Here is a 25,219-nt window from a genome sequence, read left to right as displayed (position 1 = left end):
TCCACCTCTCTAAAAGTGCAAAATTGTGAATAACCATCCTTCCGGGTAAAAAACAGCAATGTGGGAGGATATTACTTAGCAATCGTATATAGAGACGGCACGACTTATCATAGCTGAGAGGTGTTGCAATGCTTAAATAAGGGCATTGGAGGTCTGGTAGATAACCCCTTTGTTTAGGAATATTCAGGACTGGGTATACCGACAAAAGTGTGGGGTCAGCATATAACACAACCTAAAGCGGTTTAACCCCTAGTCTGAGAAGCCAACTCCAAATGGAGATAAGGAAAAGGTTTGAGTGGCCAATCGAATTCTGGTTCAAACTCAACATGGATGATGGGTTCAACGAGTTGGACCAGCAAGTCGGTTCGCTAAAGGGTTCAGATTTGGTTACAAAATGTAATTCATATTCAGATCTTGGTTTGGTTCGTGGTTCTACGCATTTCATCGCGAGAGCGACTCATCAGGAACCCATGAAAAAATAGAACCTTTGGAAAGTTTTACAAATGGCTCAAAAGGAGGATGTTTGGAGTACTGGTTGTCTAAAAATGAAAAGCGACACTTGTGAGCCTCCAGAACAACTATAAAAAATGGGAGTAGTATGAAGTAGCTGAAATAAGGTAAAGCACTCAAAAATAAGAGTGTTACAAAAATACTCTGATTAGTAGATTAGAATACTCTCCACTATGCTGTCCCTGTCTGACTGGGCGGAAAACTGGCTAGCTGAAGCTCAGATATCTAAAGCCCTAGTGAACAATCTCGCCAAGGCTAGGAAAAATTCCTCATTCCCCAAGAAAAATAAGAAACGAGGACACCCAGGGACATAACTATAGAGGGTGCAGGGCATGCGGTTGCACCCGGGCCCAGGAGCCTTGGGGGGCCCATTAGGCCTCTCTTCTTCATATAGGGAGCCCAGTACTATGAATAAAGCATTATAGTTGGGGGCCCCGTTCCAGGTTTTGCATTGGGGCCCAGAGGCTTCAAATTACGCCTCTAAGAACACCGATCTAGTCTCCAGCCTTAGTGGTAGACTGGATTGCTCTGATGTCTTCCACCCTTCCTGTGGAATAGAATAGCAATTAAATACCAAATTGGGGCGAGCGGTCTTCTTTTCCTTCCGTTGTATGCAGGATAACTCCCTCCCCTCATGTGAGCTGTCATAGAAGTCTATGGCCGCCTTCTGTGTAACGCGGACAGGGGTGGAGCAGGTCCTATCTTTTATTGGATGAAGATTTTGCGTGGAAAAAACACGTTCGTCTGATCTAATCTATTGAATTTGAAAGCATTGCTTGGTCGCGTTATACTGGCGCGGTTTTCACGTGAGGAAATGCCTCCGCAAATGCGTTCGTCTGAATCTGTCCTACGGAGCGTAGTTGCGCCTGAACTAGGTTTTTCTTCGGCCGTTTGTCTGAATCCGCCCCAATATGGAGTTAAAATCAATCTGAGGCTATTCTGTAGGGTACGTAGAATATGTGCGAATGTGAAAAAAAATGCGCAGAATGTTCTAATTTTATCCAATTCGCAGATGGAAACCGCAGTTTATGGGGTGTGCTTAAAATACGGATTAATGAAAACGCGATGCAAGCACTGATGCACCCTGCTCCGTCATGCGCCCGTATCGCGCTAGCTTACGAATACGCTCACATGAAATAGGCATAAGGAAAAAAAATACACCTGCAAAATGCCAGCTCCGCCGCACGCAGCAGCGAACCGCGAGGGGATTTTATCTTCTCGCTCCAAACAAAAACAATTGCTAAAAATAGAGAAACCACAATAAAAACAAATTTGCACAAAAGTAAACATATTTTGGATTATTGTCTTTCGGAGCCGCGCTGTTCCCGCGTGTGTCAGCAGCTCGTGGGGAAACGTTTATGCCGCACATCATGCAAACAGATGAAGAAAACGTCCCCCTTCTCCATCACTTGGCGAGGGGACGGATTTGGGACCCCTTCTTGGAGTGCCTGCTAGCTGATTCTTATTATGTGTGTGCGGAGCGGCGCCCCCCATCAGGAGGAATCGCCTCCAAGGTCAATGGGAACTAATTGATGTGATATTGCTTAGGTTAAATATAACTACTTGCTGGACATGAAAATGTCTCTATGGCAACCTGAGCGACCGACATCCACGAAGGTAGAATTAACCGTTTGGGGTGGTTCTGGCATATGTGACATGGCTCCTCATCCACCACGTTGTGCATCAGTGCTAACAAAAACATGGAAAACCGATCCAGTTTCCTTGAGATGGCTTTCAGTCCGCGTGTTTCAGCTCCGTGTTTTGCTGACCCTAAGGCCAGGCTACGGCCACGTAATGTACCGTATATGACCGCGTACTCACACAAGCCGTCAGGCGCAGTACAGCTTTTTTTTGCTTGTTTGTATTTCCCGCGCCGTGGCTTAGCGATGACACGGGCGCCTGCAGCCCGTATACAATTAATGGTGTATGGGCTCCAGGTATATCCTCCACCATAGAGTACAATGGACCCCATGTCAGCGGATACCCATGGTACAATACAACATGCTGCGTTCTATTTTCCGCAATTGGATTGCACAATTCCAACCCGCTAATGTGAGTGGAATTGTGTAAGTCCAATGCACTTGATTGCACCGCATATTACCGCAGGTTAAGCGCACGCGACATCCGCAATTCAATTCCTGCTTAATACGGAGCTAATACAGATAGTCCTCTACTTACGCACAGGTCCCGTTCTATTTGTTCGCCGACACCCGCTCCTTACAATGTGGGTGCTGGCTGTTTTTTACAGCCGACACCCGCCTGCAATGGCTCCAATAAGCCGCGCCACTAGAGATGAGCGAGCGTACTCGCTAAGGCTAACTACTCGAGCGAGTGGTGCCTTAGCCGAGTATCCTCCTGCTCGTCTCTAAAGATTCAGGGGCCGGCGGCGGGCGGGGAGCGGTGGGGGAGAGCGGGGAGGAACGGGGGGGGAGATCTCTCTCTCACTCTCTCCCCCCTGCACACTCCCGCAACTCACTGCTCACCCGCGCCAGCGCCCGAATCTTTAGAGCCGAGTGGGCAGGTACTCGCATAAGGCACTACTCGCTCGAGTAGTTTGCCTTAGCGAGTATGCTCGCTCATCTCTACGCGCCACTCACATGGCTTGATAAAATGCTTGTCCGATCGCTGTACAGTATGATGTAATAATATGGTATTACATCATACTGCAGGACAATTTTGTTGCGATTGGCGCAGATTTTGACTCTGATTCAGCTGTGGATCCGTGGCTGATTTCAGCTTACACATAAGAGCACTCCTCTCCCCTCCGAATCCTAAATGTGTTCCCCTCCAGCACCCAGAGTGCAGTGCACACCGTCTCACGGAAACTGCTGCGGAAGTGGGCTGCCTGTCACCGGGGGAAAGATGGCGGCACTCACTAGTGGTTGCCGGGTGACGGTGTGTGCTGTGTCTTGGTGCTGCTGAATCCCAGTCAAAATACCTATCAATGGTGCAGATTTTGATGTGGAATTGACATGAATTCCTGTGTGAGCGCCCCCTAAGGGTATGTCCCACGGGTCGGAAATGTTATGCATTTTCCGCTTATAAAATCCCTAGCATTTACAGTACAAACTATGTGGACAAGATTTAAAAAAAAATCTCTTTCACGTGGCGCAAAAGAGGGGATGAAATCCGTGCCGAAATCCACAACAATTTAGCTGGAGATTTTCTGTTGCGGATTAGCTGCCATGGATGTTCCGCTACAGAAAAACCGGAGCATTTCTGCCGTGGCGCCAAAACCTTCTTTCAGATACGCTGTTTTTTTGTGGGTGTTTATGGACCCTTAAGTCTGGGTTCACACAGGGCAGATTTGCAGCGGTTTTTCCGTTGCGGTTTTGCCGCAGAAGAACTGCTTCTACGGCAAAACCGCTTCAACGGTTAATTTGGGCTTGCGGATTTTCGTCTGGAAAAATTTGCAAGCGTTTTTTTCCGCAGCGCTTTTTTACTTTTTGCCGCGTATTTGGTGCGGATTTGGCTGCATCCATAGAGGTCTATGGACAAAAAAGCGCTGCGGAAAAGACCCTAGAATGAACATGCTGCATCTTTGAAAACCGGCCACAGTTGCATTTCCGCACTGCGGCTGTGCGGAAAAAATCCGTCCTGTGGGAACAGCTTTTTGGCAAATCTTATTTGTGCTGCATTGCACTGCAAACACAGCGGTTTTGCCGCAGTGGGGATATGCAACAAAAATCCGCGGCAAAACTGCGGCAAATCCGCCCTGTGTGAACCCAGGCTAAAAAATGCATGTAAAAAAGTAGAGCTGTTAATTTATAGAGACTGTACTTTACATGCATCTTTTTTAGATGTTTTTAGGTGGCTTTTTTTTGTTCCGATATCGTTTACACGTTTTTTTGATAGTTTTTTTTTTTTTGCTGAAAAAAACCACGCGAAATTAGAAAATATTCTACCAAAAAACTGCTTGTAGCGCAATTCATACTTCAATATTGACTTAAAGCTGCCAGAAAAAATGGCTTCCTGCGACCACAATGCCGCTAAGAGCAGGCTGCAGTTAAATGATATTTATGGTGATCTAGTCGTCCGGTCGGCAGGCCGGGGAGTCGTTAGCTTTATATATTTATCCACCTGGTTGGGATTTCGTACATTATTGATCAGAGGGGAATCCTAAACTTGGTATTAACAATTACGCAGAGAGTCTTAAGCAGCGGCTCTTCTCTATATACTCTTAATTTACCATGATAAATACCTCTGCTTTACACTCCTGCCCATATAGATAATTATTCTGCGGTCTGCGAGATACTGTAAGTTATAAACTACTAGAATAATTCATCTCTAATAAGAAGTATCGGGAGCAGTCCAATAATGAAGTAACAAATAGGAGAAAAGTATGCTTCCCGGACAGAGAAGCTGGCAGAGATACTTACCCTACATAGACTTTGTATCTATCCCACCCAGTGGCATCTATCTCCTGAGTCCCAATGCAAGATCTGGAATCTAGAGCCCCCACCTATTATAATACTGCTTTCTGGTGTGGCAGAAGGGTATATAGGTCTAACCGGGCACCACGGCCTGGGTGCAGCCTCTACCTATTCGGTATATCTGCCCGGACCCCGATCCCAACCAGTAAATACTAGCATAGATGTACGAGGTCATAAAAGTTGGTCTACTGAATTGAGAGTTGCACCAATTGGATTGTGCAGTGAAAGTAAAAGATCACCACCTGCATAAAAGTATACAAATATGTCTGCCAGGGGCATAACTACTGTGTAATGGATGCAGAAGAGGGGGACGCACCGCACGGGGGACTGCAGGTTACGTAAATTGGGAAGTTTATACTGGGTTTTGTTCTTGTTGATATCATTTGTGGATGTCAATGTTAGGTCGATGTCTCATGTTGGTGTCACCAAACGTGGTGGCGTCTGTTCTCTCTAACTGGTTCTGTGTGGTGTGAATGGTGCTTGGAGAGTTTGGAAGTGGGGTTAGAGTTAGGTGAAGAGAGGAAAAAAGAGATGTAGTCGGGGGAAGGAAGACGTGTAGGCAGGACACTGAGGCTCTAACACTTCCATCTGAGCCCAGGCCATGCCAATCCCGGTGAGCTGTGGGATGCATTCCCTCAGGGGACCTGAGAGCCAGAACTTGTCTCTGGAGGAGGAGTCTGCAGAATATCATACCATCCTCTGCTTAATTACAGAAGTTGTGAGACAGGACCGACTTCACCATTGTAAGTCAGAAGACAAGTCTGGCAGGAGTATTGGCCCCATGAATGCCGCTAGGACAGCGTAGAAGGGAGTGTAGGGAGCGGTAAAGGACAGGCTGTGTTATTCCCCTCGGGACGCTCTCCCAAAGAACTCTCATCAGATAACTGGGACTGGTGATGATTGTATTTCAGGGAAGAAGTGTCTTTTCATTTACAAGTGTTTTGGAGATTGAAACGTTTGAAACGTTTAGTATAAAACTGTGTGTTCTGATTTAAAACTACCCTTTGTAGGTGGACTCGTTTATTTGACTTTAATTACTCATTCCATGAAAGAGGCACTGGTGTCACGTGGACAGTAGGTTATTAATCTTCTTAGCACAGATGCTAACTTCGCCCCTGCGTGCAGCCGGGCCAGGCTGCGTTTTGCATGTACTGAGAGGAGACTGTATAGCCACTGTGACTCCACATCGTGCTCCCCTCTGTCTCCCTGGTCACTGCACATGGATTCTGTTCTGGTTTTGAAACCAGTATAAATGGAGTTATCAAAAGTCGCATCATTGACTTACGCAGAACCCGATTGCGAATCCAAAGTAGTGGAAGATGCTGTAATCTAAGGCTCAGGTTTGGATTTTTGCTGCAGATTCTGTTGCAAACACACGGTGGATCTTGCTGAAAAATCAGTCATGTCAATATACTTTACGGGAAGGAGGGGGTACGTACCCTCTGATTGTCACATTTAGGGCTTCTACACACTTGCGTTTTTTTTAATGCTGCATTAATGCTGCGTTTTTTTAACACGAATGTCAATGGGACTTTCTAAAGTTAAAAACGCATCACAGGACGGGTCCTCAGCTGTCATACACAACCGAGGACCTGGAGGAGAAAAGAGAAGTGGCTTTTAACTGCTTCAGCTTTCTCCCTTCCAAACTACATAGCGCTCAATGAGTGCTAGATACTATAGAGAGAGAGCGGAAGTATTATTTCCACTATTCTTCCCGGCAATCACCTGACCGCCAGGTACAATCTGTCATGGCAGAGCTGCAGGGTCCTAGCAGACCCTATAGAGGGATGTTTTTTTCCTGTAATGGGCTCCTATGGATGCCCCAGCTTCTTGTCTTACATGATGTCATGGGGGACATAGATGGTAAAAAATTGTTACAAGAATGAGTTTAAAAAAAATTACAAAGTAAAATAAAAAATATACCACCACCAACGCCAACCAAAACCCTCGAAATATGTGGCCTGTAATCCAAAACTAAACAAATTATATATCAAAACGTCCAAAACAAAATTAACCCATAAAAATAAAGAACTATACATTAAAAAAAAACTTTTTTGTAGCTTTTTGCCTCCAATAAAACTGAAAAAACAGTCAGTGAAAAAAGCTTTAAAAAATAACCCTGCAGGGCACGGGGGGAAAAAACGCAGCAAAAATAATTTTGGTAGCTCAATAAAAAAAATAGAGCAGTAAAACCATCATATGGGTACAATCCCCCAAAAAGTGTCTTGGTACTTAAAGGGGTTAAAGAGTAAGAAGATGAGTAGTTGAACATGTAATGGGTAGAGCTACATGGAGGGAAAAACAATTAAAAAAACCCCACAGGTGCTTTCTATAGGCCACTAAATATAACAGAAGCCACTGAAAATCTATTACTGAAGGAAATGGATGAAGTAGCAAATCACAATGAGGTAATTGTAATGGAAGACTTGAACTATCCGGATGTAAACTGGGAAGCCGAAACCTGTGGATCTCATAAAGGTAACAAGTTTCTGTCAATAACTAAAGCTAATTATCATACCCAACTTGTAGAGGACCCAAATAAAGAGACTTAATATAAACGTAGACTAACAGGGGTTATTGGAGGGCACCTGGGATATAGTGACCATAATATAATACATTTCCACTTGTTTTTTAATAGGGAGTTCTATCAGAGAGCTACAAAAATATTAAGGCAAAGTTAGGAAGGCAAAGTTCGACCAGCTTAGAGATGCCCTTAACCTTATTGACTGGGACAATGTAATCCAAAATAAGGGCACAGACAATAAATAGGAAACATTTAAAAACATCCTAATTACTTACTGTGAGAGGTTCATACCTTACAGGAATAAAGGACTTAGTAATAGGAGAAAACCATTAAGGCAGCGAAGAAGCACTAAAAATCTGTAAGGAAAAAAGTAAATTATGTAAAAAGCATGTAAAATAGCAAAGACTAAGGCAGAGAGACTTATTGGCAAGGAGAGTATAACTAACCCTAAACTGTTCTTTAATTATATAAATAGTAAAAAGATTAATACTGAAAGTGTTGGCCCTTTTGTGGGAGAAATTGTAGAGGGCGATGAGGAGAAAGCAAATCTATTAAACAGTTTTTTTTCTCCACTGTATTCACAGAAGAAAATTAAATTTCAGATGACATGCAAAGTGATAAAGTAAACTCTCCAGTAAATGTTACCAGTTTAACCCAGGAAAAATTGCAGAGCGGGATTCTGCAAGTGGGTTCCGCAGCGGATTCCGGCTCTGACCACAGCCAGTGACCCATGCCTGTTTCTTCTGTACTATGGATGGTCGCAGCAAGCCACCATCGGAAATGCATAGTACAGATTCCTTTTTTAAACTCCTGCTTTTTTCGTGTCATCGCTAGGTGGAATCCATGACCTGTCAGCAATGTCAATTGTGGACGGGCCGAGAGTTGGATGGCTTCAATTGACTTCAAGGGAAGCCGTCCGTGCAGACACTGCACAAAAATAGAGCCTGCTGATATTTTTCCTCCGCTTGCGGAAACCAAAATTGGTTTTCGCGAGTGTGCCGGAAGAATCGAGTTACCATAGCATGCTATGGATGGTATTTGCTACAAATCCACGGTGCGGACGCCTGCCATGGATTGCGCAACATAAATCCATTTGTGTGCAGGCGGCATTAAATAGATTAAAATAGACAAATCAACGGATCCTGATGGCATACACCCCCAGGTTCTAAGGAAATTAAGTATTGTGAAAGACCATTGTTTCTTGTATTTAAGGACTCCATAGTGACGGGGTCTGTGCCACTCGATTGGAGCATAACCAATATGGGGCCAACATTCAATAAGCGGTCAAAAAGTGGACTTGGAAACTACAGGCCAGTAAGTCTAACTTCTATTGTGGGTAAAATGTTTGAAGGGTTTTTAAAAGATGCTATCTTGGAGTACCTCAAGGAAAATAGCTGTAAAACTCTGTATGGCTCACTCCTGTCAAACCAACCTGATCAGCTTCTACAAGGAGGTAAGTTATAGACTGGAGTGGGGAGAGTCACTGGATCTTGTGTATCTGCAGGTTTCTAAAGCACTTTGACACCGTTTCAGCTCGCCAGATGGTGCAGGGGTGCGGGTGATGCAAGCGGTAGTACGGTCAGACGTGGTCCAGGTGTCTACCATCCACGCTTCCCCCAAAATGGCGGCGTCCTGCAAAATTTGGCACAAAAACTAGTAATTGAGTGATGATGATGCTAATTTATTGTGACGCCAGTCCGCAGCAAGGCCTGAATAAGGGGCAGCTGGGTAGTTACACTTCCACCCCAGTTGTGCTACGAACAAAGTTTACAGGTAATGGTTTGTTGAGAGTTCTAGTCTCTTCCCTTGGAGTGTGGTGTAGTATGTGGTGCAGTGCAGGTGGTCTTTGGTGAGAAGGCGCTACAAAATCTGGACTTTGATGCCCGCAGAAACTCTTCTTTCTCTTATTCCTCTTATATTGACTCCTCTTTCTATCTTTCTTTTATAATCTTATTTCTCTTTTAGAAACTTCTTTTCTCTATCTTTCTTTCTTCTAATCTTTTCTTGTGCTTGACTACATCTTTCCTTCTCCCCGCACTGTAAAGTCCCCTATCTTCCCCCTGCTGTTACTTATTCCTCTTCTTCCTCCAAAAAACTCTGCAACACACATCGACTCCAACGGAAACCTGACTCTAACTGAATAACTCCTAACTGCCTCCTCATGTGGGAATTTCCCTTTCCTTGCCTCCAATCAGGGGCTCTCTCAATGATCACCCCATTGCCTGCTAGCCAATCCCAGAATTGCTCTCATGGTATAAACCAGCCAATGAGAATTATGACAGCCAACAGTCAATAAGAAAAGAGGGTGGTTGTCGGGCAGATTCTACTTAACACTATCACTGGGATAGATTATACTACCGTCTACCAATGTTCTCTTATAATAAACCTACATTTAATGTTACTGGAATACATATTAATGCAATTACACATAATCGTTTGTAGTGCCCATTTCAGGCCACTATACCCTGTGCATAAAAGGTTGGGATATAAGATGAGAATGCTTGGTCTGGGTGAGAATGTGTGTAAGTGGGTAAGTAACTGGTCAGTGATAGAAAGCAGAGGTGGTTATAAATGGTACATACTCTGGATCACCATTACTAGTAGGGTACTACAGGGGGCAGTGTTGGGCCCTGTTCTTTTTAATATATTTATTAATGACCTGGTAGAAGGATTGTGCAGTAAAATATCAATACTAAGGGCGAAGTCAGACGAGCGTTTTTTTGCGCGCGTCTATGTGCGCAAAAAAAACGCGTCTGATAGAACAATTGGTTGGTTATTGTGTGTTCACATGTCCATCTTTTACAGCACAAAACACTCGCACCTGCAAAAGATAGGAGATCCATGCACAGGGAAGATCCGTGCTGCATGGAAAGATTCTCTGCGGGGAGTCCTCTCATCACTGAACATGGTGACAGCACTATCACAGTGTTCAGTGACAAGGGGACTCCCTGCGGGTATAAAGGAATCACCTGCTACATCTGTGGCAAAGGACCACGATGCCATCCCATTGAAAGCAATGGGATGCAGGCAACCCCCGCAGTGAATTAAATGAATGGCTATGCGCTGCCTCTGATTGTCTGAGCACTGTGACCAATCACAGGCATGCGCTCAGCTGTCATTCAATCAATAGCTGAGCGCTGCCTGTGATTGGCTGAGCGCTCAGCCAATCGGACACAGCACTTTCAGGAGGCGGGGATTTTCAACTCCCCAGCCACCTGAAAGTGCTTCAGAGCAGTGCCAGCAGCCAGGGAGAAGATGCGCTGGAGCCCTGACAACAGCGGAGAGGTGATGTGTATATATATATTTTTTTATAGCAGCTAAGGAAGATTTTCAGGGTAGGGTTTATATTCCAAGCCCTTCCCTGAAAATCACTGTGGGTGTTGCCTGCGTCCCATTGCTTTCAATGGGGTGGCTGCAGTGCCGGGCCCCATTGAAAGCAATGGGCACGAAGCTACGGTCAGGCGCATTTTGCACATCCGTGGAGCACTTTTTTTTTCTGCACATAAGTGCACAAAGAAGAACACTCGTCTGACTGCGCCCTAAGTGGGAAACCACTGGGGAACACTGATATGGAAAAGGATTTGGGGAGTTTAGATAATTGTAAAATTAACTGGAGCAACTAGTGACAGGCAGCTGCTGCCAAGGCAAATAGGATTATGGTGTGAATCGAAAGAGGTATAAGGGCGCATGATGAGAACATTGTTTTTTCTAATATGAAAACTGAATCCACTTTGCAATTAGTCTGGATAAAAAATCACCTACTGATTTGTTCCTACAGCTCCTATGCAAATCTATGTGTCTCCGTGGTAACCGACTGCAAACAGTTCTTGCATAGTCTGATCCTGCAGTTATACCCTTTTTCCATTTATCCGCCACTTTTTCATAAGTTCTAATTGGAAGGTTAGTGATAAATAGGAAGCGGATGGAGGAGAGTATGTGTTGCAGGATCAGATTTGTAGATGGTACTACCCTGTTTCCCTGAAAATAAGACATACCCTGAAAATAAGACATAGCATGATTTTCCAGAATTTTTAAGGATGCAAAATGGTTTTTCAGGCTTTTTGAGGATGCTTGAAATATAAGCCTTACTCCAAAATTAAGCCCTGCTAACAGTTATTAAAAAAGTCAATTTAAATAGTGTCCAGGCAGCTATACATGTAAAAAAGTTTAACCTTTTTGAACAAAAATAAATATAAGACACTGTCTTATTTTTGGGGAAACATGGTATTCTGCCTCATTCAGCCATCCTGGAGTCAGCCTGTTTAGCTTTAATGTGCAGGGTTGTATTATGGGCTTGTGTTGTAGTGATCCGTAATAAGATGTTTGTAGCTTGGCCCAAACTATACCTACAGATGCCTCAAATTTCTATATAGAAGCACACAAAGGTGGAGTGGTAATCATGGTATGTCTTAGTGTCCCCTGGAAGCATCGCTTACGGAGTTCTTCCCAACATTTGAACCCCATCTCCATCAACCAAGGGATGCTCATGAAACATGCAGAAGACACCTACTTTGGGGTACATAGCCATTAGTCACATGGAATGGTTAATTCTATTGTTATGGCTAATCGGTGTACACTGAGCTGATTTTTTTTCAGCTTCATTGACTTCTTTAGGGGAAAATCCGTCCCTGTGCTGTATCTGATGGAGCATGACACAAGTTTTCTTTCTCGTTAAGTGACCTCTATACAAAAACACTGATCACCCTAGAGACAAGTGAAATAGATATCATTAACGATGCTGATTTTCTGCTCTCCTTTACATTTCCCCTCTTCGGAACTTGGAGGACAGCGAACCTGAAGTGTTGCCTAGGTGACCATCTAATTCTATGTGTAGGAAACAACAGTGTGAAACGCGTTGTGGAATTGGCACATTGTGGGAAAGACTATTCACAAGGCCCAGGTGTGAATGTTTAGTGAGTGTAGTGTAGAGTCTTGGAACTATTGATCGGTAGTAATGTCACCATGAATGCCATACAGGCATGGCGGGTGGGCATAACCACTATGCCAAAGTATGAAGCTACACAATGGCCAAGAGTGGAAGGGGGACCCTATCTGCCACAATAGGGCTGTAGCAGGAACTGGCAGTTGCTCTTGGAGGATATACTGCGCTGGTACATAGGGCATGGCTTACCAGTACTAGGGCTTGACTTGCCTATTATGAGAGTAGCTTTATCCATGAGCTATATCTCTCTCTTGCCAGTAGGAATTCTCTCACATCTGGTAAGTGATGGCTGTGTAGCATGGCAGTGTGAGTGGCACTAACGCAGCCACGTGAGTAGAATATGTGTGGCACTTGTCAAGCATATGAGGTTGAACGGCATACTTTCTTGCACAAAGGCTCTTTGTAGTCACTGTCCAAGCCTGGCACACCGTCCCATGTGGCTCCACACAATGCTCCATTGGGTTTTCTCTCTAGGACTAGTGCTTCCAGGGAAGAATAAATCTGTCATATGCCATCTGATAGAACATAACATGTGTGCCACCATATGAAAACTGAGGCATAGGAAGGTACAGTAGGTCCCCATTAAAATCTACAGTTATCCTATCACAGCATCAGAGAGTAATGTTTCTCCTTGTGGAGAGAACCACAAGGGAGTCGGGAGCATTATATAGGCCAAGCAAAGCTGCCTGGGAAAAAGTTATGCAAATGAGGGATGAAATAATCCTCCACAGCGCTACCTATTGGAATGGTAGCTACCCTATGAGTCAATATCTGACCTTTTAACAGGCCTTGTAATATGACTAGGGATATAAGCCAAGCTAGAATATCCATGGCCTATACTATATTTATCATAATGCAAGGCCTGTTAAGAGGTTAGCTACCATTCCAGTAGGTGGCGCTGTGGAACATTATTCCATCATGCATTTTCAGGGCTATTACAGCTGGAGGTTGCATGGACCCATAATGCAGGCATGTGCATGAGGCCTAACCATTATGAACCTTGTCTAAGGAAATGCAGTATATAGACCCAGGCACCAGGTGAAATTTAGTCACCCGAGTCAGGTTAAAATTACAGGATGACTGCAACACGATTTTAATGGTTTCCTATGTAGAAGAAGCAGTAGACTTCACTATGACCATTGAGGTTCCTTTTAGGCCTGAGCTTCACAGCAGCATCTCCCGGGGTTTCGGCCCATCTTTCCCAGACTCCTGAGCGGTGGGACTCCTGTCAGGTCATGCTGTGATGCATGCAGCACTGCTTAATTAGTTACCATTGAATGGCATTTTACTCTAGCTGCTAACGGGGTTAACGTAATCCGAATGTGAAGACTTATTATAAATTGTCAAAACACTGCGATCACTGAATTATGAGAATTAATGGAAACGACTGAATGCGTAAGGGATGGGTGAAGTCATTGTGTAATGGAAGGAGTGCGAGGTGATGACTGGCGGCTTATGCTCACTGGATATCAGAGCGGCGTGACAATGGTTGCTAATAAGTACACCATGCCTGCCAACCTGCAAATCATGAAAAGAGGAGCAATACCCACAGTGCACCATGGCCAGATTTTTACGTACAGCTATGCCCCCATAGAGTAATAGTGCTCCTTTGTACCCCTATACTATGATAGCATGTCTTTATACCCTCATACAGTGACAGTGCCTCTTTGTGCCCCCCCCCCCCACTTGAGTGACTGTTCCCCTTTACAGTGACAGTGCCACTTTGTGCCCTATACACTTTTAGTGCCATCTTTGTGTGGTACACAACAATGATGCCACACTAGTGGCCCCCCACAGTAATGATGCCCCCATAGTTCTCACCACATAGTACTGATGCGCTTAGTGCCTAACACAGTAAGGATGCCCCTTACATAGTATGTTGCTGTTGTTGTTAGCCATTTAGTCGTTGGCGACCCTAAAGGCGAGCTCCCTCCATGTTTTTTTGGTTTTGCACGGCTTCTTTCAGTTGTGTGATATCCATGCCAGTATCAGCTCTGACAGTATCGGCCATCGTGTCCTTTGGCGGCCGGGTCTTCTTTTGCCACTGATCTGTCCAAGCATTATAGATTTTTCTAGTAACTCAGCTCACATTACATGGCCAAAATCCGTGAGTCTGAGTCTGGTCAGTGATATATGGGGTCTTATATGATTCAGGACTCCTAGTACATAGTATACTCTCACCTTAGTGCTACCACCACAATATGATGATCTCTTAGTGCATCTTAACAGGAGCATTGTCCTCACACAGTACGGATTCTCCATTAGTGCCCCAGCACAAATGCTTCCTTGGTGCCTCCACCACAGTATGAAGCCTTCTTAGTGCTTCCTAGTAATGCCCCCACACTAAGATTCCTCTGTTGTGCCCCACACGGTACGATGTCGATGTCTTCAAATAGTAATGACACCCCTACATAGAAAAGATTCCTCCTTAGTGCCCTCACACAGAAAACCTGCTCATATAGAAGCCCCCCACTCAGTATGATGTCTTCTAATAGTAGTGACACAACCTACATAAAAAGAACTTACCCTAGTGCCCCCAGTGATGCCCTTTACACAATATGATGCCCCCATACAGAAAAAAATTCTCCCATTGATGCCCATTTAGCGCCCCACACACAACAATGCCTCCTTTGTGCCACCTCCTCATAATAATCAAACTCACCCAGCCCCAGTCCCATAGAGGAGATCCCTCGCCAGGTCTCCTTGGGTCAGCCACAGTGCTGTTTGTGGCTCAGGACCACAGGCGTGATGATGTCACTACATCGCCGCCGACAGGATGAGCAGTGGAATGCGGAGCTGACGGCATTCATTGCATTCAACCATATCTGCATCGTGAGGACGCAGATAAAGTTGAAATTTGGACATTAGGCATGCCTTCAGGGACAGTCCCCAAAACCTGGGACTGTCCTGCAGGGCCTGGGACATTTGTGAGGCATCCAACCTAGTAAGTTATTGCTACAGGGCATATTGTATGGCAGCAGTCTATGTAGACCAAAGAATGCCGGGGGTTATTTGCCGAACTGGGATGCCAACCCATGAGGAGGCCGACTCTCCTGAAAGACTTCTGGGGTCCAATGAAATTAGCTTGTGGTTCAAACGGCAATACCTTCTTTTATGGGGGCTCCCAGACCCCTCTTCAAGGAACCTGACACTTGGTAAAATCTATACCCTGGTCATTCCTATCAGTTTTAGGAAAAGTTGGGTGATTTTAGGTTCCTGAACGTCAAATCTACGTAATGGGTAAGGGCGGAGGGGAGGATATATCACGGCATAACTAGTCAGGTTTGTAGTGCGGAGGTTGCAGATTGTCTCCTTATAAATAATGGATTGAGTTCTAATCTTGTATTAAGAGTTCAGCTCCGGGAGGAGAAGCAATTACTGGCGGCCGGAACTGCTGTAAAATTAAAATCTGCTTTTAGCCCTGAAACTTTTAAGTGGAGCCGCATAATGCAGTTATTCATCTTGGACTTCCTGGAGACCATGTTTCTATGGGGAGTGTTGCAGTAGAACTTGCTGGGGGTGGCCAGGGTGTTACTTAGTGGCCTGCAGCCGTAGTGGCGGAGGATGTAGTGCTGCGATGAGCGGACAGCCGTTATTGGGCCTTGCAGTCAGCAGCCTTTATTTAGGCCTGATTGTTCCTTTAATAGATGCCTCTTGCATACAGTTCAGTGTTCTGCGTTATTGAAGTCAGCTGACCACGCCAGCTAACGTATCTTAGAAAGAAACAAGACACATCTTTGTTTCATGTCGCCGCCCTCACTTTTTTTTTTTCTCTCTCATTTCCGGTGAAACTGAATGCAAATCAGGGTTGCTTCACTTTACAATTAGTCATCATGTTGGCGCTGGTCAGGGCCGGTGTAATATCCCCTTAAAAACCGATAAAGCCTCATAGTTCCCAGAAATCATTTTCTTTCACAACTCAAAGAATCAGCCATAAATGGTAAAATAGATCGGTTTCTGGGAAAGCTAAGAAAAATGATGCTTTCTCGAGGGTGCAGTCCCATCAGGGCCCGGGGCGTCAGGGAGGGCGCTGTCACGCAGGACAGAATATTGTGCAGGAGGTATGCAGCCGTGCAGAAGAATCGGCACCACAATCTGTGCGGATATTGATACGGAATTGAAAGTGGCAGGATTCCGTAGCGTCCTGAGGAAGGTTCTATCCCGCATGGAAGCGCACTTAGGGTACTTCATACATAGCGGGATTGATGCAGGTTTTCCACAGGAAAATTTGCATCAAATTCTGTGCCAAGCAACTGTCAAAATCTGCTGTGGATTTTAACCCTTTCCAGTCCAATTTGTATCCTGGTTTTCCTAGGGGGCTTACTCTTTTTCTGCCATTATACAACGGCGCTATATGCTGGCTAAAGCCAGTACTGCATGAGGTGACACGTTGAATAGGCTCCGACAGCAGAGAGGCTGGCAATATACAGTAAGAGAACCCCGACGGATGTCTTCCAACATCGGAGCTGTACAGCCTTAAATCATAATGTCTTCAGACGTCAGACAGTGGATTGGAAAGGGTTAATGTAGATCCACAGCATACTTCATCCCTTCAATTCAAAGTGGGGTGAAACCTTCTGCAGGCACCCCGTCCGTGTGCTCTCCGATTTACTGGACACTGCACATTGACATGTATAACGGACAAGAGTACAGTATGTGGCGATTTCTTTTTTTTTTGGACCTGGACTATTCATCCAAGTATAAAAAACTGATGTGAAGACACGTATTCAAATGAGCGCTTGTCAGGCCGCCTGCGCACGGCAGAGACTGATTCTGATTCGGGATCCCGCAGCGGAATCCAGCTCTGGCAGCAGCGGCGTCCACCGGTACCTGCTCTGTTGCTCTGTACTGCGGATGAACCCGGCGGCGCCCAGTAAAGATTTTTTTTCAGCATGTTTTTTCCCGTGCCATCGCTAGGCGATGACGCAGAATCCACGACCTGTTCGCATAGTTCATTTTGTATGAGCCACGGGTCGGATCGCTTCCATTGACTTCAATGGAAGCCGTCCGTGCAGAGCCCACATGAAAATGGGGCATGCTGAGATTTATTTATTTATTTATTTATTTATTTTTTTCCCCTCCACAAGCGGAAATCGCAATTTATGTCTGCTTGTGTGTAGGAAGTAGTGGATCTCCATAGGAAGTAACGGGCGGTATTTGCTGCGGATTCGCAGTGTGAGCGCCGACCGTGGATTCCGCAGCAAACATTCGCCAGTGTGAGGGAGGCCTTACTGCGATCCAACTTTCAGACCAATTTTTTGGTCCGAAAATCAGACCGCATAATTGTTCAGGTACTCTAAGAAGATCAGTACATTGGAGCCCAGCAGCTACAAGCTATAGCTCAGCTCCAGTTGGTGCCCAACTTTCGAAGAGTTCTGAATGGCAAATCGGCAGTTATATAGAAGTGGAGATGTACTGTGGCGTAAATGAACACATCAGCCATTCAAGAACTACGGAAAGCTGGGTGAAAGCCCCCATGGAGGTTATATGGGTTGCCATGGGGTGTATTCAGGTTTTTTTTTTTGTTAGAAAGCTGGGTGACCAGCAGTACAACTGATAACATGGTTGTCACCCAGCTTTCTTAGATTCCTGACAAGCAAGATCAGTTGAATTATGCACCCATATATCCCCCGTCACCTCCGTATTGCTACGTAACAAGGCACTCTGAGAAAAGCTGGACAGTGATCCTAGTGGCGGACATAATGTTTGTGACCCAGCTTTCCCAGGAGCAGATAGTCCGAGTACAGTGTATTGTGTGGGGATATTTGAGGAGGGTGTTCTCGGTAAGTTCCACCCATATTCTACATCTGCATTTGAAGCAGGATGAAAATACTAATGTAATAGGAAGTGCTAGAAATAGAAAACCGGAAATATTGTAGAACGTGCCGCCCTCCTCCTCACCGCGATATAGCCAGCGTCCGTATACTGCAGGGGGTTATTAGTTGGCAGTAACATAACGTATTCCATGTGTGTCGGAGTCGCCCTGGGGCTGTTAGTGGAGGGATGCCATAAGGAGCGATGCTGGAGAGGCCGCAGGGCGACCCCTGACTTTAACATCTCTATAGCCTTCATTCCCAGAAAAGATAGTGCTGCTGCTGCGGCTCTTGGCAGGATGTACCAAAGCGGAGACCTAACATTGACCCCTCAATTTCTCATTACTTGGCAAGAGTTTGGGTTTGATTAATCCATGTGGTTGGGCAAGGATGGTTCAGCCAGGAAGAAGGGCTCGATTTAAAGGAACATTCCAGGAAGAACATTAAGCAGAGTCTGAGGGGGAGTGCATGGCGCAGGAATTGGTTATGCATCACCCATCAGGCCTGGCACTGGGCATATCACAGTGCATTAGTCTTCAGACGTCCTTTAAGTGTTTCTGTTGGTTGCCCCACCCACAGTACACGCCCCTGCTTAAACTGTCATGTGACTAAGAAGTGCCCTCCAAGTGAGAATCAGTGGTGTAGGGAAGTCAATGTAAAAGGAGTCTCTACTACAGTTTAAATTGCACATTTTTTGCCCACAAAGATGCCCGAAATTCTGTTACGCTTGATAAAAGTAACAGTGAAGAGCATGCTGGGACATATAGTACTTGTTACAATACTGATGGGAGACAGATAGAATATGGGGTGCACTACTTTGCAGGTCAAGACATTGCAGTGGATATTTTTCGGCAGGTCTACATCCTCTGCCCTGCACAGTGGGCATATGTCGCCCCTACAGCTCTAGTGCTCTGGAGACCAGGGCCCTCATAGAAGGTCGCTATAGCCTCAGTAAGGACCTGTCATTTCTCTGCAGAAGTCTGTTTTAGTAAATTATTGTACTCCCCATAATAATACAATTATGCAGCAATATCTCTTTAAACCTTGCATTGTGTCATTCCTCTGTTGTTCCTAGTGGAAATGTAAAACTAAATTGACAATTGGATGTTGGGGGTAGTCCCTTAGACAGACTGACTCTGACCAATCAGACTATGTAGGGACACACCTCTTTGAATGATAACATCCAGTTGCCAATTTATTAATACATTTCCAGGAGGAATAACAGAGGAAAGATAGTTATAACAATTCTGGAGCATTTTTTTTTATATCAAGGCGAATACAAGTATTTATTAAAAGAGATATATTAGGAGTGCAGATAGCTCCTCTGTAAAGTGCACACCCGATCCTGGAGAAACAAAGATGGCCGCACCAGCTTCTCTGACCGCCCGATGAACGCTGTGTGTTAGTATACTTCATTACATAGTATACATATAACATTGATTAACCAGTACTGTGCACATGACCGTTCTGGGCAGTCAGAGCAGCATGCAGTACACAGTAGGCACCAGGTAGTCAGAACAGTTCTGCCTGAACCAAAGTTTTAGCAAAGTTTGACCCCAAACCGTCCTCTACTGGTTTGGTCTGCTCAACACTACTGCAAGTATGGAGGAGTTTTCAGGGTTTTTCTTGGCTTTACTGGTATTTTTGGTGGTGTTTGTTTGGAAGATTGGCCGACATGTCCAACATCAGCCATAAATGGTTAATTACATCTGCTTATAGGAAGCAGAAGGTCAAGGGTATGACTCGGGGGCACAACTATAGTGGGTGCAGCCCCACCAGGGCCCAGAAGGTCTCTGTCCCACATATAAGGACTATTAGAAATGAAGCATTATAGTTGGGGGTCCTGTTACTAATTTTGCATTGAGGCCCAGTAGCTTCAAGTTATGCCCCTGCTCGGGTTGGTGCCCAGCTTTTCCAAAGCCCTGAATGGCATATCCCATCGGGGCTCACAATCTAAATTCAAAATGCACCTATTAGTATGTTTGGGGGATATAACGGGGGCACCTGGAGGAATCGCACCGCCCAGTCTGCTGTGGATCTGCATGCACTAAGGCTACCTGCAGACGGCTGGGTCGGATCCGGCTGTGAGAATTCTCGCAGCCGGACTCGACCCGAGCGCCTGCAGAGAGCACCGCGGATTCGCCCGCTGTCGCAGCTGCGGCTCTTTCATGTGCCGGCAGCCGGTGAGTGACGTTTCTGTGCGGTCCTTTGCAAGACCCGCACAGAAATAGAACATGTTGCGGTTTGTTTGCTGCCCGTGATTTTGCGCAGACAAACCGCGGCCGTCTGCATAGGATTGCGTATTGTAATGCAATCCTATGCAGGCGTCTAGGGGCGGAAATTCTGCGGGGAATCCCGCCGTGGAATTTCTGCCCGTCTGCAGGCGGCCTAAGGCTCGTTTCACAGAGCGATATTAAGTCATAAAACGTGGCCCGATATCGCGCTCGCCAACAAGTCCCTGCAGAAGCAAAGCGTTTTTGTGTCAAAAACGCCTCCGATCACTTCAGTACAGTTGTGATCCTCCGGCGCAGCTTTCAACCGCGTCGCAGGATTGGCGAGACCTCGCATCGCGTGTCATGTGATGTGTTGGACATGCCGCGATATTTTCTCGCACTGCGATGTGGGAAAAGAAATCGCTCATGTATAATATGACCCCATTCAAAAGACGAGGGGTTCACATCTGTGGAGACTTGTGCATCATAAATTGTGCGCAGTTTTCTCGGCCGTGTGAAAGCAAGTTATTTTACTGCATGGATTTCACGGAGAACGAACAACCCCTTTTATTACTAATACTTCCATTATTACAAAAACCTCCTGTCTTCCACATATTTTACCGATGGATGGTAATCACTCCCAGAAATAGTCCTGCCCCCATAGAGCATTGGGCGTGTTTCTTCATCTCCGAGAACCGTCTCTGTTTTATATGTAATGAGTGATAATTACACCCAAAAATTATTTTTACACTCTGTCATAAGAAATGGCCCTTTTTTAACATTTTTTTTCTTTCGCCCGCCCGCACCGCTCTCCCTCTGCAACCGCAACCCAGAACCAGCAGATTTTCTCGTGGCAGGAACTTCTCTCCTCCCCTCCTGCCTCTCCCACTTTTGCAGAGACAGTCGCATTTGGGCAGTGTGTATGCCTGTGTGTGTGTCTTACTTCTGGGAAAAATTGAAGTGGCGGCCATATGCTTGGGATTAATTTTCCATATCTCAGTCATTTTTAGAAAGGCTGGACACACACCTCAATGGGAAGTTCTCACTTGCTAAACAAGGGGTTGCCTCTAGGTAATGCTCACGCCACATTAAAACTCATTTCATTGTTATTTCTTGTTACTTGTGGATACATTGTTGTTGTATGAGCTGCATGTCCCATCCCCCCCCCACCTCTCTCTATCCCTGGCTTCATTCCTCTCTGGCTTTTGTGTGTGTGAGTCAATGAGAGAGTGAGTGCATTTTCCCCCCTTGCAGAATAAAAGGATTATTTATATCCCAGCTCTGCTGATGGAGCGTTATGCGGTGCAGTAACCGCGCCGCAGCAGCTGGCCCGATCCGTTCTGCTGCATTCCTGACAATTTTTATTTGATTTTTAAAATTTTTTTTTTTTTGTAGATTTTTTAAATGTTTTTTGCACCTTATACGTGATCGGATTTTTATTGCTTTTATGCCTTTTTTTGTGCATGGATTGAGTTATGGCCGCATGAATATCAGGCTTTAAAACTTGTCTCTGGATTGCAGGTAATGCTACGATGTTGGGGAGAATTTTGACTTTTTTTTGCTTCTCTTAGTCTATTCTTCTTTTTTTTTTTTTTTTTTTTCCGAATTGCTTTGATTTTATTTGGGGTTTAACGCTTCATTGCAGGATGGAAATAGGCCTAGGGCCTGGTAGGAAAGGGGTTAAATTTGAGTTGTTCCACTACAATTGACACATGTTGGTTTCCTAGCAGAGGATTTTTTTTTTTTGCAAGCTGAAAAAGGAACTGGCTTACTCCTCTCTTGCCCTCCTTCCTCTTCTTCTTCTCCCACCCCTTGGCAGTACAACCACATTAAGTTGAGATCATAATCCCAGCTCTGAAAAGAAAAAAAAAAAAAAAAAGTGTGTGGCTATGTGTAATTTTTATTTATTTATTTTTTTTTTCTTTTTTGAAAGAACTTTCCAAGAGAGGAAATAAAATCTGTTTCGGTCGAAGGGGGAAAAAAAATACTGCTAGGATCAGCAAAAAATAAGGCGAAAATCTTTTTAGATTCGCAGCAAGCCGATCTCGGGAGAGACGGAGAGAGCGAAAAACCAAAATCATGAATTTATTCTGAATTGCGAAATATTTGTTTTTCTGTGGGATTTTTTTTTATTTTTCAAGAAATTTTTGCATTTTTTTTTTTTCCACTAAGGATCTGTGATGGATATGTTTCCTCAGATAGTTTCGCTTGCCCTACGTTGATTGAGAGGAGTCGTTGCCGGCCATAGGATCTGCTGGTGCAAAGAAAAGGGAATTTTTTTTTTCTCTCTCGGACGATAATTTTTTTTTTTTTTTTTTGGCGTTTAAAGATAATACTGTTGGCTCGAAGTTCATCGGAAGGAAATTGCATCTAGTGGTTATTTGGTGCTTAGAATGCACGCCTGGAACTTTTTCCCCTTGGCGGCGGAAAAATGTAAGTTACACTAAAACCTACTCTTCAAGGGGGTATATGTATTAACCCCTCTGCTACGGGGCTAGGCTTGGAGCACATGGTCATTTGCTCTATTCTCTTCTGACACCCTATAGGGATTGCTGTATGTCACTCCTATGGTGTATATAGGGGGCTTGGGGTTGGAATCTATAGTATTCATGGGAGGTTTTCTTGCTCCCTACAGATCAGACATGACTTTCCTGATTTGGAATGACTGTTTTGTGCAGCACTCAGACTGCGGTAGATCTGAGGACATTGAGGCCACAGAGAAAATGCTGTTTTTTTTATTATTGTTTCAAAAACGATGTCACAAATTTTGCAAAAATTTGAAAAATTCCGAACAAAATTTTAAAATATTTGAATAGCTTTCTGATATATATGCAACTGTAATATTTCAGTTTTTAGATTTTTTTAATGCATTTTTTTGGTATTTTTGAGACCCATGTGGTTTATTAACACTGGGATAGGGTACATCTGCATCCCCTGTCCCAAGCCAGGAACAATGGCCTCCACCATAAGGCTTTATGAACCGTATTAGCATATAAAGAGGTCCACCGCTCCGTCTAGATCGTTACAGAAGGGTTGCTCTGTAGGGTGGAGGCTTGGAAGAATTCGGGGCTAACCTGATTTATGTTTAAAGGTGGAAAATAGGATTATAATACCCATAATGCTTTGGGCGACTTTTTTTTTTTTTTACATTTTTTTTATTTTTTGTCGTGTCCTCGTAAACAAATGGCTGCTCTCTGCTGTACTTGTGCCTTCGAGGAATGTTATATTGTTTTGTCTTGGGTTCTCTGCCTCGTTTACATAGTGTAGGCAATGGCTGTGATGCAGCGAGGCAGAGTTCAACCGGGTTGGATCTGAGCGCAGTATAATGTCCCTATTGTCCCCTCCTAGAGTGTTTGGACAGATGTAGCAGAGCTGAGTTTGTCAGATATACTGTAGCAAAGCTGGGTTCGACACTTGGAAAAATGCCGATGTGTTATGTGCGAGCATGATGTAGGTCCAATCTAATTGGGGTCCATTGTGAGCCTAATTAACAAATCTGAGTCCAAAATGATCCCCATTGTGACCAGTTGTTTGGTTTATGGGGCACTGGGTTATAGTTTTGGGGTTAAAATGGTAGTGGTCTGCAACTTATGGCTTCCTGGAAACTACAGTTCTCAATGCCGGGGGTCATGGCTGGATAGTTGTGGACTGAAGCAATAGTGACGGTACCAGGAACTTGTCGGCCTGCCTATCTGATTGTGGTGCATCATTTCCTTCCTGGTTCTAAGATCTGCTCCAACTGTGTGCTGCAGCTCATAAAGCATGCACAGGGGAACGACCACCCAAAAGTGCATTGAAAGTGATCTTCTAGAGGGGTGGTCTTCTCTAACATGTTCAGCCCCACCATATATATTAATGGTCATCTGTCCCAGGAAATGCGGTCAGGTCTTTTGGAGGTTTCCTCCCCGTTGTTTGCATGTATCCAGGTAGCCTTGAACCAAGTTTTGTAAATGGCTCTCGTCACATAGTTGAAGATTAACCAGATATTGTTACTCGGTCTGATAAGAAACGCTTCGTATTTTCTTTTCGTTTTCCTTCTATGGCAGTAAAAAGTCGCGCCTTTAGCAGCTTTTCGAAAGTCTTCCTACTGCTCTGTCATGAAAGTGTTAAAAAGCCTATGTTTTTTTTTTTCTTTTTTCTAAAGAACCCCTCCCTGAAGTGCTACATTAACAATCTGCCGACTATTTTAGTGTTCACATTAACACTTTCACTACTGGACTGGTCGGCTTAGACGAAATAGGTTGTAGAATGGGCCAAATGGGTTTATAGATGCTGCGGTCAGTTCTGTATGGTTATTAGGCCGCCCATTTGGTCAGTTCCATCTTATATTGAATGAAGGATGTAAAGCAAAGCCTTATTAAAATAAGACCAACACCCCCTCTTTCTCCCTCAAATATATTTTCGGGGGAGGGGATATCCAAAAATCCAATGATTTCAATGCAGTTTTTAGGACCAGTAGTGTTCCATTTGAATGTAAGTGATGACTGTTGTCACCCACCGTCAGCGTTGTGAGCATTCTGTGTTGTTTCAAGGCCATGCTGCTTAAAATCGGACTGTATCGGGAGATACTGTTTCTCCTTGTGGAGACCACCGTGTGGGCGTAGGGAGTCTTGTATGCCATGCAATGCTCACTGGGGAAAAAAAGTATGCAGATTAGCTCCACTTTGAGGAAGAATGGAAATTTTGTCTTTCTAGTACCATTTATTGAAGGTTGCTCTCTTATAACTTGGTGTTTGACCCTCTAACAGGCCTTGCAACATGACTAAGGATATAAGCCAAAGCAG

General features: G+C 44.7%; 1 protein-coding gene across 6 annotated transcripts in view; it reads left to right on the top strand.

The window, feature by feature from the left end:
• CTBP1 (C-terminal binding protein 1) overlaps positions 1-25,219 on the top strand; it is a 318,027-nt gene that overhangs the window by 220,345 nt on the left and 72,463 nt on the right. The window contains exons 1-2 of one of the 6 annotated variants that reach the window (XM_066573005.1): positions 21,348-21,506; positions 22,765-22,868. The exons of 3 other annotated variants lie outside the window; for them this stretch is intronic. In XM_066573005.1, coding sequence (XP_066429102.1) covers positions 22,829-22,868 — 40 coding nt within the window. In that variant the 5' untranslated portion in view covers positions 21,348-21,506; positions 22,765-22,828. Of the gene's footprint in view, positions 1-21,338; positions 21,507-21,618; positions 21,957-22,764; positions 22,869-25,219 lie in introns of those variants that run through there. 2 more of the 6 variants (XM_066573004.1, XM_066573007.1) reach the window with 2 other exon arrangements.

Source organism: Eleutherodactylus coqui, chromosome 7 (genome assembly GCF_035609145.1).
Source record: "Eleutherodactylus coqui strain aEleCoq1 chromosome 7, aEleCoq1.hap1, whole genome shotgun sequence".
Classification (NCBI taxonomy): domain Eukaryota; kingdom Metazoa; phylum Chordata; class Amphibia; order Anura; family Eleutherodactylidae; genus Eleutherodactylus; species Eleutherodactylus coqui.
The sequence above is the reverse complement of the archived record's forward strand: the minus strand, read 5'-3'. Positions and strand labels throughout refer to the sequence as shown.